The 17,410-nt window shown below is 41.2% G+C and overlaps 1 protein-coding gene and 1 long non-coding RNA gene across 2 annotated transcripts in view; one reads left to right on the plus strand and one right to left on the minus strand.

The window, feature by feature from the left end:
* The window catches only part of LOC311011713, a 354,053-nt gene that overhangs the window by 165,391 nt on the left and 171,252 nt on the right, over nucleotides 1-17,410 (plus strand). The gene's annotated exons all lie outside the window — the stretch shown is intronic.
* LOC311012254 (immunoglobulin lambda-like polypeptide 5) lies at nucleotides 400-4,406 on the minus strand. Its single transcript, XM_084007635.1, has 4 exons — nucleotides 3,827-4,406; nucleotides 2,136-2,447; nucleotides 1,942-2,016; nucleotides 400-904 (listed from the first exon to the last, which is right to left on the minus strand). The coding sequence occupies exons 1-4, from the start codon at nucleotides 3,894-3,896 to the stop codon at nucleotides 756-758; spliced, it is 606 nt and encodes a 201-aa protein (XP_083863761.1). The 5' UTR covers nucleotides 3,897-4,406; the 3' UTR covers nucleotides 400-755.

The following is a 17,410-nucleotide window of genomic DNA, read 5'->3' on the forward strand; positions in this document are numbered from 1 at the left end:
CATGCTTCAATCAAATGCTTCAAAGCTAAAACTTCTGCTGTTTGTTTGTGTTTAAAGGACAGTGTCATCAGCATAGAGTTTAACATCCACACTGACACCAATATAAAAGGGGGTCAGCACTGAACCTGGTGGGACCGCCACACCTATTGACTATAATAGCAGTATATAATAGCCGTGTGTATATGTTTGCTTCTCTTTGTTTAGCTCTGTTGTCCTTGTTTAGCTGTGTGCTTATATGCATATTTTCCTGTACATTTGTTCTTGGTGCTGTGTGAAAGTATATTCACAGCGACTTACATCCACAGTCACATTACTGGTGCCAACAAACTCAACAAACTTGGTTCTGTTCCTGATTATTTGCTATGAAACCAAACTCAAATCCATAAAAACAAGGATGTCCATAAAACTCTGTAAATTTTCAGTTTATTAAGAATCTTACAGTGAAATAATTTGACAAATCTGCCACACTCTGAATCATGTATTAAAAACAAACACAAGCACAGAAAAATACTGTAAAGAATAAAACATCAACCAGTCAGCTAACTATTCATCTTAACTATCAAAGTAACACTACAAAGAGTTTACACTTAATTACTGTAAATATAATGTCTAAATATGTATTTATATTTTTAGGATGACTGTATCTATCCTGTATAAAAAGACACATCATACAGCCAACCTCATCAAGTCATCATGTATATTTGTGAATATAATTAAAGTGATGAATGAGATGAATTGATGAGATGTGATGGTGATCAGTCAGCATGTGAGCAGTTGGTGGAGCGTCCCTTCTTTCTGGAGATCATCAGCAGACTGAGTCCACAGCAGTACACAAGACTCTTCACTATCAGCACTGTGTACAGCAGGCAGAGCAGCTTCACCCTGCACTGAGACTGGAAGGACACTGAGACACACACACACACACACACACACACACACACACACACATACACACACACACACACACACACATACACACACACACACACACACACACACACACACACACACACACACACACACACACACACACACACACACACAAACGTAAGTAACTTCCATATTCCAGTACTCTTATTTAATGATTATAGAGTATTCAACTCCCCGTTCTGAATGAAATGACAGGTGATGGTTACATATGACTCTGTGGTAAGAGCTGTCCACAAGTCTGTAGTAACAGCTTGTCCCAGATCAGCCCTCATAAGACATTTTTACATTCATATTTTACTTCTATTAAGGTTGTAGATTGAAGCTTTGAATGTCTATTGTTAATTTGATGATGTCATTGTCCTAAACAAGTGGGTGAATTATGATTTTTTAGTTCTATAAATGTAATTTCTGGTGCTGTTTGATGGCTGCTAGACTTCCCCGTTAATACAGGTGCTGCCTCCCTTTGTCTTTCTCACAACAGTGAAAATGTAGTGTTTGAAAGGTTAAATGCCAACAAATATGAATTGGAGCAGAATGTTTTGTTAGATAAAAACATGTGAGGAGGAAATGTCAGGCCAATCTGGTTTATCCTCTTTTGAAGAACATTTGGTCTGACGACTAAGACGGTAACAAAGAGTAAAAAAGCTAAACAATAAATATGGTTGCTTGATATTTGGAACTGGTGTCCTAAGTCCTCATGCCCATCTCTTCTCTCATCAGAGTAACCTTTTTTTTAAAAACCAGCTTTGCATGAAGACAGAGGTCGGCTACAATTTGAATGAAAGTTCAAAGGCCCTCCTTAAAAACAACCAATAAGGGCCCACCAAGCGTTGTAGGGATGGAGCCAACAATGATTTAAATAGCAGCATAACGGGGCGCCGCATAGATCAGTCGGTAGAGTTGGCACCCCATGTATCGAGGCTAAGTCCTCACTGCAGCGACCCCAAGCAGCTTTTTATTATTCTAACATATAATATATATTATATTAAAGGGGGCAGCAGTTGATCTTACAGTCAGCTTGCTGCAGAGCTGGCAGGTCTGCTGGCTCTCTCTCTGGAGGACAGGAGGCAGCTGGAGCTGGAACCTCTGGAAGGGAAAAGGAGTGACAGTGAGCGACGTCAGTCGTCTGCTCCTCTGATATCTTGGACAGCAGTGCATCCACATGAAGCTGAATCACTGCTGAACAGTCACCAAGCCTTCAGTACCTTGTTCTGCTTGGGCCTCCACTGTGCCCCCCTCGTGCTGGACGGAGCAGCGGTATTTATATGTGCTGATCTCTTGTTGATGGAGCAGCAAGATGGCGGCGGCGTGTCCCGACTCTCTGATCTCCAGCTGCTCTCCCACAGCAGGGAACACCTCCTCCTCCAGAGAACCATTCTCCTTTCGTCTTTTCCAGGAGAACCGGACTAGAGGAGGAAACATGTCTGAGGCCAGACACAGCAGAGAGCTCTTCCCCTCCAGGTGGGCTCTGGATGCTGCTGGGTACACGCTCACCACGGGCTTCATTACCTGCTCATCTGAAGTTTGACAGCAGCAACAAGCAGCACAGACACACATTCACACAGTCAACAATAACATACTATCATATACTATCATATCATTATGAAGATACCTTTATACAGTTATACCACTTTGTGTATTCAGAAGGGACTAATATACATATTATAACAATATTCACCTTCGTATCAAAGTAATTGTGATGATTTCAACATGTATAACATATTATTTAATTACCATCATATACTTAGACGTTTGTCAGAATAATTTTAAATGAATGAAATGTCAAATATGAATAATGACTGCTGTATATTATTACATACAAATGTTTAGATGTTATCAACATATGAGGGGGGATTTACATATAATATCATTAAATATGATGTAATATAATTATGAATATACATTTGTATATTTTTATACAGCTTTTATAACTATGAAAAGTATCTTAATATAGTTGAATTGTATTTCCTATATTAGGGTCTTATATACATATTACTACAAGTTCCATATTCACCTTCACATAAAATATAGTTGCTAATATGATAATATTATGTTTCCCACCATTTATTTTAATCTTGCTTAAGAAAATGATACAAATAATAATGTATTTACTTCTTTCATAACAATTTTGATATATCATATGGTACAATATAATATAACATAATATTGAAGATACATTGATATACCTTCATAGTTATCACATTTTGTTGATTCAGTAGTGTTAATATAGATATAATATTAGACATATTTACCTTCATCTCTAAGTAATTAAAATTATTTCAATATATACTACATATAATATATATTAACAACAATACTCAAACTGCACACACGCACAAAAGAAAATGAATGCATCATTATTTTTATGACTTCATTTCATGACTTGGGCAAATTCAATATAATATACTTTCAAAATTATAATTACAGTAATATATTTGAAATCAAGTTATTAATAGTGCCTCGTGATACAAATATATAGTGTGTCATTATTTATTTTCTGAATCATATATTAAAAAACATAAATTTATATGCATGAATTAGATATATGGTACAATCATTTATGAATTTTGATCCTCTACAACATAATTTAATACATTTCCAATATTGTATTCTGCTGAATTATTGAGATAATCAAATACTTTATACTTGTAACATGTCCAACTTCAAACTTTTTATATAAAAATCTGTTTGATCTCCTGCAGAATTAAAGAATAACTTGAGTCGTTGTTTCAGGAATTATGAATCTTTTAATAGAACAACAGCTTCACGGCCACAAGAATTCTCTACTAATGAAGGAAAAACTAACATGAGAAGCCTGAAGCAGCAGAAACTCATTAAAACACATTTTCAACTTGTTCTATAAAACAACTGAAGGGACATGAAATATTCTCCTTACCTGTTACGTACAGTTTACTTCCAGAGCCAAAGATATCCTCCACAGTGAAACAGAGTGATACAAAAACCATGTCCACGATGTTTCTCTAATCCAGTGGTTCTCAAACGTCTCAAAGTTTAACTTAATTGAAATAACGTACAAAAGAAAAAAATGCAGATATTTGTCAATGTTGTACAAATGAAAAAGCAACTTCCATTTAAACTTTTTGTAATGTTGGTCATTGCTCCATCAGTCTGTGAGCTTTTTCCAAAACAGAAAAATGGAATACATTTCACTTTGCTAGAATGAGAACAAAGCCGTGACCCTGAATACAGGATAAGCGGTAGACGATGGATGGATGGATGGATCTTTTCAAGGCGAGGTTGCAGGTTGATACTGACACTCTCAAGTCATGTCTTAGATCTGTGTTTTCAGTGAGGCGACAGCAGAAAAGCCCATCTCACAGAGAGAGGATGTGGTGAAGGGAAGCAGAGTGAATGCTCCCCTCCACACCAAGCCAGAACTCACTCATGTCTGGCCTGTAAACCTCAGCCTCAGGGTGGAGGCAGATGTCATCTCAATGAACTGGTCCTCTTCATCAGAGGTGAAATCAGTGAGTGCTGCTGCATTGAATGGATCCCTCACTCAGTCATACAGGTAAGGGAAGAGATGGGAATCACTGTGGTGGCTCCAGAATCACTGGTTTCAGCAAAACCCCTCAGATTCTCAAAGGGACCAGTATTTCCTTGAGAAAGTGGTCTGCCCCACATCTCAAGCTTTCCTGTGAATGTGCTAATATTGTCTGCCAGGTGAGGAAGGTGCTTGTCTCTGCCTTGAAGCTGAAGATTTAATTCATTGAGTTTTCTAAATATATCGCTGAGATAGGCCAGTTTCATCAGAAATTGTTCATCACTAAACTTGCTTGCAACGTCATGAATCTGCTCCTCCAAAAACACACAAACTTCCTCTGTGAGCTCAAAGACTCGGGACAACACTTTCCCTCTTGAGAGCCACCTAGCCTCGCTGTGAAACACCACAGCTGAATGTTCAGCTCCATCTCCTCACATAGTGTGGAGAACAGACGCGCCTTCAGAGGTTTGTTTTGATGAAATTTACCTCACCATCGGTCAAAACCTCGCTTTGTTCAAATGTGGTTTGTGCTTGTTCTAAAGTTGTACTGCGTTATACTGAGGTGCTTCTGATGTTGTGTCCAACACCTCAGAGAACTAGTTCAACATCACAACATTCTGCAAAATAATAATACTAATAATAATCAGAGGTGTATAAAGTACTTGAAAAAAATAACTAAGTAAAAGTATAAGTACCATAACTGAAAATGACTTTGGTAAAAGTTAAAGTCACCTAAAGGAAAATTACTTGAATAAAAGTCTTAAAGTAGCTCACATTAAATGTACTTAAGTATCAAAAGTATCTTGTGAAGAAATATACTCAAGTATCAAAAGTACAAGTACAAGTATTTTATAGTATGCATGAAAAGAAGCAAAACAACCCAAAATTATTTTTCCCTTGTTTTTTATTTCACTTTTTCAGGTGAATGAAATATGGTATAGAATACCACATAACATGCACTTCATTCGGTAGGTTTTGGAATTTGCCCCCATCCCGAGGTAGCTGAACATAGTTCCCAGGTATGCCCACGGGTGACCGTCGTCTTCTGCCGAAGCTGTACGCTGTGCGTCTTCTGTGTCTCCCTCGTCGTCGAAATGGTCTGCGGCTGCCATGTTTCATGTTTGTAGTGCTGCTCGTCTCTGCCGCCCCGCGCGCATCCCGCATTTACCTTAAACTTCGCGAGAGTACCGTACGTGGTTCTTCTCGTCCTCTCGGACCCGCGCATTCCAGATAATTCTTTGATTATTTTAATTTGGAACGAGTAACGAGGTAGCAAATGTCAAAGTAACGAAGTAAAAGTATATTTTTTTACTTTTAAATGTAGTGAAGTAAAAGTAAAAGTCCTGATGAAAAAAAAAACTCAAGTAAAGAACAAATCCTCAAAAAAATACTTAAGTAGTGTAACGAAGTACATCTACTTCATTACTATACACCTCTGATAATAATACATTTAATTTGTAGCGAGCTTTTCCACACACAAAGGCGCTTTACAGAAAACAAACAAACAAACAAACAAACAAACCAAATAAATAAATGAATAAAATAAATGAATAAATAAATAAATAAGACAAAGCCAAAACAGAGCAGCAATCTGCTGAAATGAGGGAAGGGGCAGGGCGAGGAGAAGAGATGGGTTTTAAGGTGGGACTGAAATATGGTGAGGGACTCAGAATCATGGATGGTTTGGGGAAGGGAGTTCCAGAGTCTGGGAGCTGCCCTGGAGAAGGCTCAGTCCCCAAAACTACAGATGGTTGGATCTGTGGATGGAGAGGAGACCGGCTGATGTGGATCTGAGGGGCCGAGAGGGTTGGTGGGGGTGCTTTGAAAGTGAGGACCAGGATTTCTAGGGGATGCAGTGGGAGAGGGGAAGCCAATGGAGGTTCTTTAGGACCGGGGTGATGTGGTCCCAGGTTTTGGTGCGGGTGATGAGTCCTGCGGCTGCGTTCTGGACCAGTTGGAGTCAGTTGATGGAGCTGGAGCTGATGCCATGGAGGAGTGAGTTGCAGTAATCCAGTCAGAAGAATGAAGGCATGAATGAGTCTTTCGGCATTGGAGGGTCATAAAGTGTAATCAACACCTCTCCAAACGTGCATTACTTTTAGCTTCGTGGACCCAGTAGACGAGCAACTTAGTGCCAACAAGTGTGTGAGAATCCAGCGTGAACATCTAGCGTCCACATGTGTCTTTCAAACAAACTGCAGGTACACATGATGGATGTGATCAATGAACACATTTATTTCCATTAGTATGTTAACTAAACTTAAAACTTCCACTTTCTAATTACACTTTTTAGGACAGCAGTATATTCCTTTGCAACATTACCTTCGTGCTGGTTTTCAGTCCATCAAGTTCAAGGATTATTTTTTGAAACACCTCAAACGTTTTCATCAGTTGTTTTGGTAGTTGAGGTTGATGGCGTATATCAGCACCATCAACATGGTGAAGGCACTTGGAACATCCAGGTTCTCCAGGACTTCTGTTCCCTCTGTCACTATCCTTGCACTGGCTGGATCAACATGATGGCCCCTCATCATGGTCCTTCATCTGTAACCTGCACTTCTCCATCCTGTTGGAAGTAGATCAGAATAAACATGTTTTAAGTCATCCCATTTGAAAACATGGTTTTGTATTTGAGTGTAACACAAAGTCCAGTGTGTCAGAACTAAGCATCTGATTTACCTACCAAGTGTTCTTTGAAGAGATCCTCATCCTTTTCTCAGAGACGCCTGCCTCAAAGAAAAATACCTTTAAGGCTTTAACAGCAACACGACACACATGAAACTGAAACACACCAAGTAAAATACATTTGTCCCAGGTTCACTTTCAGAACAGACCAGCAATGCAACTGTTGTTGACCAGACCTCAATGACACCAACTTAAGTTAGAACAAAAGGAGACACTTAAACTTTTACCTTGACAGTGTCAACACTTCACGTGTCTGATGTAAATGAACGTAAATTAATTCAGCTACCAAAGTGAAACTGTGTTGAAGTCACTCTTAGCTAGCTAGTACCGTTGCTAAATTAGCTTGATTTCCCCCTGAAGTTAAGTGCTCGGTGAAAACAACGTATTTAAAGTTACTGTTAGATGAAGGATTCTATTGAATGGGTGCCATTTCCGTCCACAGGACATTACATGTATAAATATGCATGACAATTTACTGTAAAATACATTTTATTATTGTAATGGGAATTTTGGATGTTTGTAGTTTATAATCAGAATATTTGTCAGGCCAGACGTCGATCCGCATCTCCTCTTTTGACTGTTATGCTATGACGAAAATGAATGCCTGTTTGTAGATGATATGAACATGAGTGCCACATTGACATAAGATAATTTCAGGACTATGACGCCTGTGTTCTGTAAATCTTGACCTTGCCTGTACATCTTGTCTTTGTAAGATAGGACATGATCCGTCCTTTGTCCATGGTTCCTCCTCCTTAAAAGGGAGATTGTTGTTGGACTCAGGGTCGTTCCTGCTGATTCTGAACCTTTGCATCAGAAGGCAGGGGTGAACAGTACTTTCTTCTGCAGATGAGAATACTTAGTGGAATAAACCTCGGAGAAAAAGCTGATCCTGGTTGTTGATCTTTATTGGGCAGATTCATTTTTCCACAAAATTATTAAGCAAAGTGTCCTGCATATCGGTCCAATTGCAAATTTAAGAAATATCATTTCAAACATTAAAATAAATTACCTAGAACACTCAAAAATAGCATTTTAGGACTTCCCCAGCCTCTGACTCTTCACTGTTCCATGCAATACAATCATTATAATCCTTCAGAAATCTTAATTGTCTTGCATTGTTGGGTGACTCCATACCCCATCTCTGATTTGCATGCATTTAATTCCCAAATAGTCCATAATAATTCAATTAAAAATACATTTTATTCGTGTCCCCAGGTTTTCACACAGTCCTGTTACCCTGACACATAATCCCTTCTGGAAAATAACTCCCCAAGTCACATGTTCAACAGGAAGTTGGTTCATTTGAATCTTCTGAAGGCCATGGGAGGACCAAAAGCAAGTTCTCACAGTTACTTTTCTGTATATTTAATGATATTTTAGTGTTGACTGAGGGTGTCATTAATGGTGTACATTTGTGCTACCTAAATTATTTTTTAGATATTATTTGTTTATTTTAAAAATAGCATTTTTTGGTCAACCACTACATTGTTCTCTGTGTCCACATGTTTTTAGCATAGATGCTATGTGGCTATTTTTTGTGAATTTTCTAATTCTATGCTAAAAACTCAGTCCTGTTACTCTTATGTGAGTAACGGGACTGAGTATTGTTCAGTACTGAACAGTATTAAACAGCTGAACCTGCTGCTGCAAAGGGTTTAAAAGACAGACAACATCAAACATCAGTTTGTCCACTACAGGGCACTGAGACATGGCTAGGAAGCACATGAATGCTTAAATCATGTTGGTTTTTCAGAAAATGACCTCTGCACGTAGAGCACAGAAATACAGGCTGTTCACTTCAGAGCATCACACCAGCAGGCGACACTGCACACGGGGGTCCTCTATGTGCACACATCCTCCAGCCCAATGCCCTTCTGCAGTGTCAACCAGCAATCTGGCAGCACTTCACCAGTGCTTGATTACTTATAGAGTGCATATCCAGAGGTCTCCACAATCCACTTTTACAGGGACGGCCCTTGCTCTCAGTATAAACAGCGAGGGGATTTTTATCCTGTTTTGTACTGAGCTGTTCTGACGAGGGTTCACTGCTGGAACGTGGATCTTCTTCGAGGCGAGCGACTGGAAGGGTCCCCGGACGGTGTGGGAGGGGCCCTGAAGAGGAGGGCTGGTCTGGTCAGCAAAGGGACAGATATTCCTGACGCCACAGAACTTTTCATTTTTCGTCACAAATATCAATTATTTCAACATGTCACCAAACATTTCTTCAAAATGAACAATTAAGGGAAATTGAGGGGAAAGCAAAGGAATTAGTTGATATGCTTTTAATAATGCTTTTTAAATGGCACATGAGTTTTGGTAACAGGACTGAGAAAAATGCATCCATCTTTCACTTCACTTCTAAAAAAATCATACAGTTGCCTGATTTGGACCAATACACATTCTGAACAGTTAAATATGAATGTTTTTAGATTTAGATTTGGTGTTTAAAAAAGCTAAAAAATAAGTTCAATTTGGAAGAGTTACAACTAGCAAATGGCACTCATTCGTTAGAATCCCTCAGATACAGTTAGCATCTGTAGTGAATGAAACACAGCAGAAACCGTTTCTTACCAAATCAGTGATATTGGACAAACATTGCCGTTGCTCCTGTCACTCACATGGATGTCGGAGGATTGCTCCAACCTGGCACGCAAAAACAAGTCAAGTTCAGGACAGGGGCGTTGCTAGACATTAAGCTCTACTGGGGCACAGGCCCCCTATTACTCAAATCACAAAAAACATCCTTGAATTCCCGCTGCGTGTATGAAATGTGCTATACAATGTGCTATATAAACTGCCCACTATTACTGCCACAGCCATACTGCTGCTGCTAAAACTGAAAGGTAAAATTGTAGAGATATTAATCTCTAATTCATATTTATTTCAACATACATTATGAACATTCTCAACATGTTTTTGTTGATTTTGGAGTACCGTTCCCACATTTGTGAATGAAGAACATCAGACGTTTGGGGTTGGGGAAATCACTGTGACTGTAAATCTTACTTTAATGCTGAGCCATCACTTGGTTTATAAAGTACTATAAATGAAATTGTATTAAAATTAAAAGATAATGGGGTAAACCGTCAGCTATCTAACTCCTATGAAACAACACAGAGTGATCTGTGATTCAGAGCAGCAGGAATGAGGACTGGTGGTGATTATTGAGTGGTAATAGAAATGTGTACACGATCGTTGTTTGAGCTCCTTACTGGGACGACAGACAGAAACTACACGCACTGTGCCGCTTCACTCGGCTACTGCGGGCATCGGGGCGAGCGGGGCAGGTGGGAGAGAGAAGTGGATCATACCATGACATGGTGGTGGGGGGGACGTAATGTGCACGCCGGACCCGGAGCACGAGGTGCGTGCCTCAGCTTTGTATTTGAGGTTAAACTGCGCTGGTTTGACATTGTGGATGAGAAAAAAAATCCATTCTTTAACCGTCACTATCAATATAAATGAATCCACTGCCAAATATAGTAGCTCATTTAAACTCGAGCGTGAGATTTTACTGGGGCACGGCAGATCAATACTGGGGAACGTGCCCAAGTAAAAGGGGTCTAGCGATGCCCATGGTTCAGGAGTGTCCTTAGTTTTGATGCACAGTTGAAACTCAATAAAGTTACACTGACTTAGTGTTCGCTGTTGTTGAGTGAACAAAGAAATATTTATTCAAAATGGATATTAATAAGTCAATATCTTTTTTTCAGTTTGACCAACTTCTTAAAACAAGTTGTTAACTTACTTAAAGAACGTTTTTTATGCTGTTAAATATCTTTATTGTAAGTGTCATCCATGAAGCCCATGACTCATTTCTTAGACTGCATGTTGGAGTATATTGTGGTTCAGAAGTGTTCTTGGTACCAGAACACCCGAGGCCAATGATCATTGATCCACTTTGTAGTACTCCCCAATTCACTTTGTCACAAGCCTTGTACCTGATTGTGGTCGACAACGACTCTGGAGTCTTCATTCAAAACAGGGAGACAGATAAAACCAATGTCCCGTACTGGAAGTGATTCCTTATTCCTGTTGTTTTCCTTGTTAAAAGCATTGTGGACTAGTATATCTCTAAGATCTGTGTTCCTTCTGTAGAGAGAGATCCCCCAGGACTCATCAGGAGCAGATTTTCTGTCTGATTTTGAAGTTGAATAATTTGTTCATCAGGATGTGAGGTGTGATTGAAGTGTTCCCTTCCTGTTTTGAGCAGTGTATCTCCATCTAGCCTGGGAACACATTGGGTCCCCAAGAAGAGCTGGAAAGTCTTCCTGAGTCTATCACAGGGCTGACATGTAGAGACAGACAGGTAACCAGTCTATCACAGGGCTGACATGTAGAGACAGACAGGTAACCAGTCTATCACAGGGCCGACATGTAGAGACAGACAGGTAACCAGTCTATCACAGGGCCGACATGTAGAGACAGACAGGTAACCAGTCTATCACAGGGCTGACATGTAGAGACAGACAGGTAACCAGTCTATCACAGGGAGACATGTAGAGACAGACAGGTAACCAGTCTATCACAGGGAGACATGTAGAGACAGACAGGTAACCAGTCTATCACAGGGCTGACATGTAGAGACAGACAGGTAACCAGTCTATCACAGGGCCGACATGTAGAGACAGACAGGTAACCAGTCTATCACAGGGCCGACATGTAGAGACAGACAGGTAACCAGTCTATCACAGGGCTGACATGTAGAGACAGACAGGTAACCAGTCTATCACAGGGCCGACATGTTTAGTTTAGTTTAGTTTAGTTTATTTATTTATTTCGGGCATGTCAGTTAAATCATCATCACACATCTTTGTTCACATAGTAAAATACACATGGCCGAAAGGGAAAGCGGGAGAAGCCAAGGCTTATCTGGTCCCGCCCCCATTACACACAGGATAAAATCATCATCATAATCTTTTCTTTTCATTGCATTTTTCATTTGACATAACTTTTCCTTTTCCTAGTGACATTTGACATAACATGTTACAGCAGTAGGTGGTACAGAGAGCTGAAGTCCAGTGCATACAGATTACGTGTGTGTCTGCACACATGTCCATATTTATTCATCACAATAGAGCAACAGTCTCAACATGTAGACAAGGTCCGAGGGAAAAGAGAAGTAAAAAAAAATATATAGAAAAAAAATAAAAAATAAAAAATAAAAATAAAAATAAAAATAAAAAATACAAATAAAGATAAAAAATATAGTCCAGTGTAGGAGAAGTAAATAATGAAGAAAAATAAAAAATAAAAATAAAGATAAAAAATAAAGTCCAGTGTAGGTACTAGTTGTTGAGATGGTGAGAGATGGTGAGGGAGCCCCCCCCTTTTTTTTTTTATTTTTTTTTATGAATCCTCACTGTACTCTGCAGCTTTCGCTGCCCTCGACTTAGCCACTTCCTCCCGGTTATTGGCAACTTCAGCTCGCTTCCGTGACGGTAACTCGCGAAGTGCGGAGAGGTCAGAGCGCATCCCGACCATGGCTGACCGATTGGTCACTATTTCTTCCCGGTTAGTGGCCACTTCAACTCGCACCAGTGCCGTGGAGTCACGAACTGCCGAGATATCAGAGCGCATCCCGACCACAGTAGACCGAGTGGTGGCGTTGTCCACCCTCACGCTGGTCAGCTCCGTGGCGATCTTTCTCAGTTTCCGATGTAGCATAAAGATTCCACATCCCAAGGCGATCATTCCAGTTGTCATGAACGCGAACAAATACACGTCCTCGACGTCTTCCACATCCAGAGTGGCAAGACAGATGACTCTCCACTTTCCCCAACCATCCATGATGTAGCCGGACATGAAGGTCCCATCCGGACACGCAGGTTCACCAGAACCCGCACGCCGTGTTGAGAACACTCTGTCGATAGCATTCAGTGACCAGCTCAGTAACTCCATCGTGAATTGTAGGAGTAACAGTTGCGCTTGGTATTCATACCTCATTTATCTACACATTGTTGATACTCCCTACCACGTACAACTGACATCACACCATACAGTTTCTTCGGTCCAACTTATTGTTTGGGTACAGAATGTTCATTTGTTATGCTCCCATCCCGTCACAACACCATGTCTACTGATTCGTGTCTCAGACATTTATCAGCTCTCATGCAATAATCTATACCGGTCAACGGTTGAATATACATACTTCTTCTTAAAGCCACTTAGTGTTGATGTTTTTTTTACTTCTTCTTCAAACACATTCCATTGTCTAACACCTGTGACCGATAAGGAAAAGGATTTTAACGTAGTTCGTACCTTTCTTTGCCTGAAAATCATGTCCCCTCTAAGATTGTGTCTCTCTCTGTGTATGAAGAGATTTTGTAGGTTCTGAGGGAGAGTTCTGTTATAAGCTTTGTACATCATTTGTGCTGTGCGATAGTTTATTAAATCATATAGTTTGAGTATTTTCGATTTGATAAATAAGTGATTTGTGTGTGCCCTGTAGTTGGCATAGTGTAAGATTCTCAAGGCTCTTTTTTGGAGAATTAACAAGGAGCTGTGTGGAGCCTTTATATGTGTGTCCCCACACCTCTGCACAGTATTGCAGGTGTGGAGAGACTAGTGCGCAGTATAACAGATGAAGTGCTTTTTGATTTAGGATTTTTTGTACTTTCCAAAGTATAGACACACTCCTGGCCAACTTCCTTTTTAACTGTCTTATGTGTGGCTTCCAACTTAACATGTCATCGATAATAACTCCCAGAACCTTATTTTCACGGACCCTCTCAATATTAACTCCGTTTACATTAATGTTGGGATTGTTATTGCAGCCTCTCTTACCGTATAGCTTGTTTCAGAAAATATCTCACCCACACATTCATTGAAGTCTACTATTTTCGAGTCAGGTGCTCTGTACACACAGCTTATAACTATATTTTTACCTTTCTTTACAGACTTCAATTGTCACACATTCCAACAAATGATCCACAGCTTTAGACATATTTTGTACTGTCTCATACTTGGTGTTACTGTCAATGAATAAGGCTACTCCACCTGCACGTTTGTTCCTCCTGTTGGTGCATACAAGATTATATCCATCCAGGAAAAACTCAGAGCCTTTGTCTTCATTAATCCATGTTTCTGACCGCGATGATGGTGAAAGGGTTTTTGAAGTGATTTAGATATTCCTTGATGTGGACAAAGTTGGTGTATAGACTCCTGCTATTAAAGTGGATTAGAGACAGTTTCCCGTCCATCTCAGTGCTATCATTGTATTGAACTTCAGTGTAGTACTGACATTTCCCAGTTCTGTTGGAATAGAAGTGGTTGTCCGGGTCAATTCCTTCATTCGGGTCAGATAAGGTATCCGATAAGGTATAATCCACATGGCGATTTGAAGTAAATTCCACACTTCCCTGCTCAGCAATCCTTTCAGATATTCCCATCAGTCTTTCAGTCCGTGTAAGAAACGTTGAACTTTGCTGTGCTGTAGTTTTGTGTTTATGAGCCATACCTTAGTTATCGTATTTCTCCAGCTCATCCTTACTCCTGATCTGGATTACTTTGACTTCTTCTGCTGATGCTCCCTGTGTTTTGATGTAGATTCTGCAGTTTGCCGTCCAGGTGTGTTGTATCTTGCCATCCTTCCTCAGTTGACGAGCTCTTCTGGCGATGTCTGCGTTCTTTTTGGTGAGGTTCTCGTTGATGTAGACGTCCGAGCCTTTTGAGCTTCCTGCCCTGCCTCAGCAGTGCAGTCTTGAATTTTCTGTTGGTGAATTTCAGCACAACAGCTCGAGTTGCAGACTCTTTCCTTCGGGGTAAGAGGTGACATACTTCAACGTTGTTGAAGTTCACCTCGATGTCTTTGCCAGTCAGGAAGTCAGACACCTGCATCTCCACAGATTTGATCTCAGATTCATCCGGCTCAGGGGTTGCAGCCGCAACCGCCCTTGCGTAGTTTGGAGGCTTGATTTTGAGGCCAGTCACAATCACTTCATTCAGTTTTCCCTGTTGGTCCAGCTCCTCCACTCTGTTCCCCAGCTCCTTTATCAACTCGTCTTTATCCGCAACCTCCTCCCGGAGTTGTTTGACTTCAGCCATCAACTTTTGGAGAGGTTCCATCTTTTTCTTCATGTCTTTCAGCTCTGCCATCAGCCGTTCTTTAGCCCTCTTGTCATTCTTCACCAGCTCATCCTTCATTGCCTCCAGGCTTTCGGTCAATAAGTCCAATTTAGAGTCAGTTTCAGCGTGGTTTTTCTTCGGCGGCGCCATTGTCACACTTTTATTTTTAAGAACAAGAATAAGTTATCTTGTTTTTGTCTCAGCGCGCTCTCTGCTCTCTGCTGCTGCTGCTGCATGTAGAGACAGACAGGTAACCAGTCTATCACATGTAGAGACAGACAGGTAACCAGTCTATCACATGTAGAGACAGACAGGTAACCCATCTATCACATGTAGAGACAGACAGGTAACCAGTCTATCACAGGGCTGACATGTAGAGACAGACAGGTAACCAATCTATCACAGGGCTGACATGTAGAGACAGACAGGTAACCAGTCTATCACAGGGCTGACATGTAGAGACAGACAGGTAACCAGTCTATCACAGGGCTGACATGTAGAGACAGACAGGTAACCAGTCTATCACATGTAGAGACAGACAGGTAACCAGTCTATCACAGGGCTGACATGTAGAGACAGACAGGTAACCAGTCTACCACAGGGCCGACATGTAGAGACAGACAGGTAACCAGTCTATCACAGGGCCGACATGTGGAGACAGACAGGTAAAAGTCTATCACAGGGCTGACATGTAGAGACAGACAGGTAACCAGTCTATCACAGGGCTGACATGTAGAGACAGACAGGTAACCAGTCTATCACAGGGAGACATGTAGAGACAAACAGGTAACCAGTCTATTACAGGGAGACATGTAGAGACAGACAGGTAACCAGTCTATCACAGGGCTGACATGTAGAGACAGACAGGTAACCAGTCTATCACATGTAGAGACAGACAGGTAACCACTCTATCACAGGGCTGACATGTAGAGACAGACAGGTAACCAGTCTATCACAGGGCTGACATGTAGAGACAGACAGGTAACCAGTCTATCACATGTAGAGACAGACAGGTAACCAGTCTATCACAGGGCCGATATGTAGAGACAGACAGGTAACCAGTCTATCACAGGGCTGACATGTAGAGACAGACAGGTAACCAGTCTACCACAGGGCCGACATGTAGAGACAGACAGGTAACCAGTCTATCACAGGGCCGACATGTGGAGACAGACAGGTAAAAGTCTATCACAGGGCTGACATGTAGAGACAGACAGGTAACCAGTCTATCACAGGGCTGACATGTAGAGACAGACAGGTAACCAGTCTATCACAGGGAGACATGTAGAGACAAACAGGTAACCAGTCTATTACAGGGAGACATGTAGAGACAGACAGGTAACCAGTCTATCACAGGGCTGACATGTAGAGACAGACAGGTAACCAGTCTATCACATGTAGAGACAGACAGGTAACCAGTCTATCACAGGGCCGATATGTAGAGACAGACAGGTAACCAGTCTATCACAGGGCTGACATGTAGAGACAGACAGGTAACCAGTCTATCACAGGGCTGACATGTAGAGACAGACAGGTAGCCAGTCTATCACAGGGCTGACATGTAGAGACAGACAGGTAACCAGTCTATCACAGGGAGACATGTAGAGACAGACAGGTAACCAGTCTATCACAGGGAGACATGTAGAGACAGACAGGTAACCAGTCTATCACAGGGCTGACATGTAGAGACAGACAGGTAACCAGTCTATCACAGGGCTGACATGTAGAGACAGACAGGTAACCAGTCTATCACATGTAGAGACAGACAGGTAACCAGTCTATCACAGGGCTGACATGTAGAGACAGACAGGTAACCAGTCTATCACAGGGCTGACATGTAGAGACAGACAGGTAGCCAGTCTATCACAGGGCTGACATGTAGAGACAGACAGGTAACCAGTCTATCACAGGGAGACATGTAGAGACAGACAGGTAACCAGTCTATCACAGGGAGACATGTAGAGACAGACAGGTAACCAGTCTATCACAGGGCTGACATGTAGAGACAGACAGGTAACCAGTCTATCACAGGGCTGACATGTAGAGACAGACAGGTAACCAGTCTATCACATGTAGAGACAGACAGGTAACCAGTCTATCACAGGGCTGACATGTAGAGACAGACAGGTAACCAGTCTATCACAGGGCTGACATGTAGAGACAGACAGGTAACCAGTCTATCACAGGGCTGACATGTAGAGACAGACAGGTAACCAGTCT

The sequence above is a fragment of the Eutrigla gurnardus genome (genome assembly GCF_963514095.1).
Source record: "Eutrigla gurnardus genome assembly, chromosome: 4".
NCBI classification, from domain to species: Eukaryota; Metazoa; Chordata; class Actinopteri; order Perciformes; family Triglidae; genus Eutrigla; species Eutrigla gurnardus.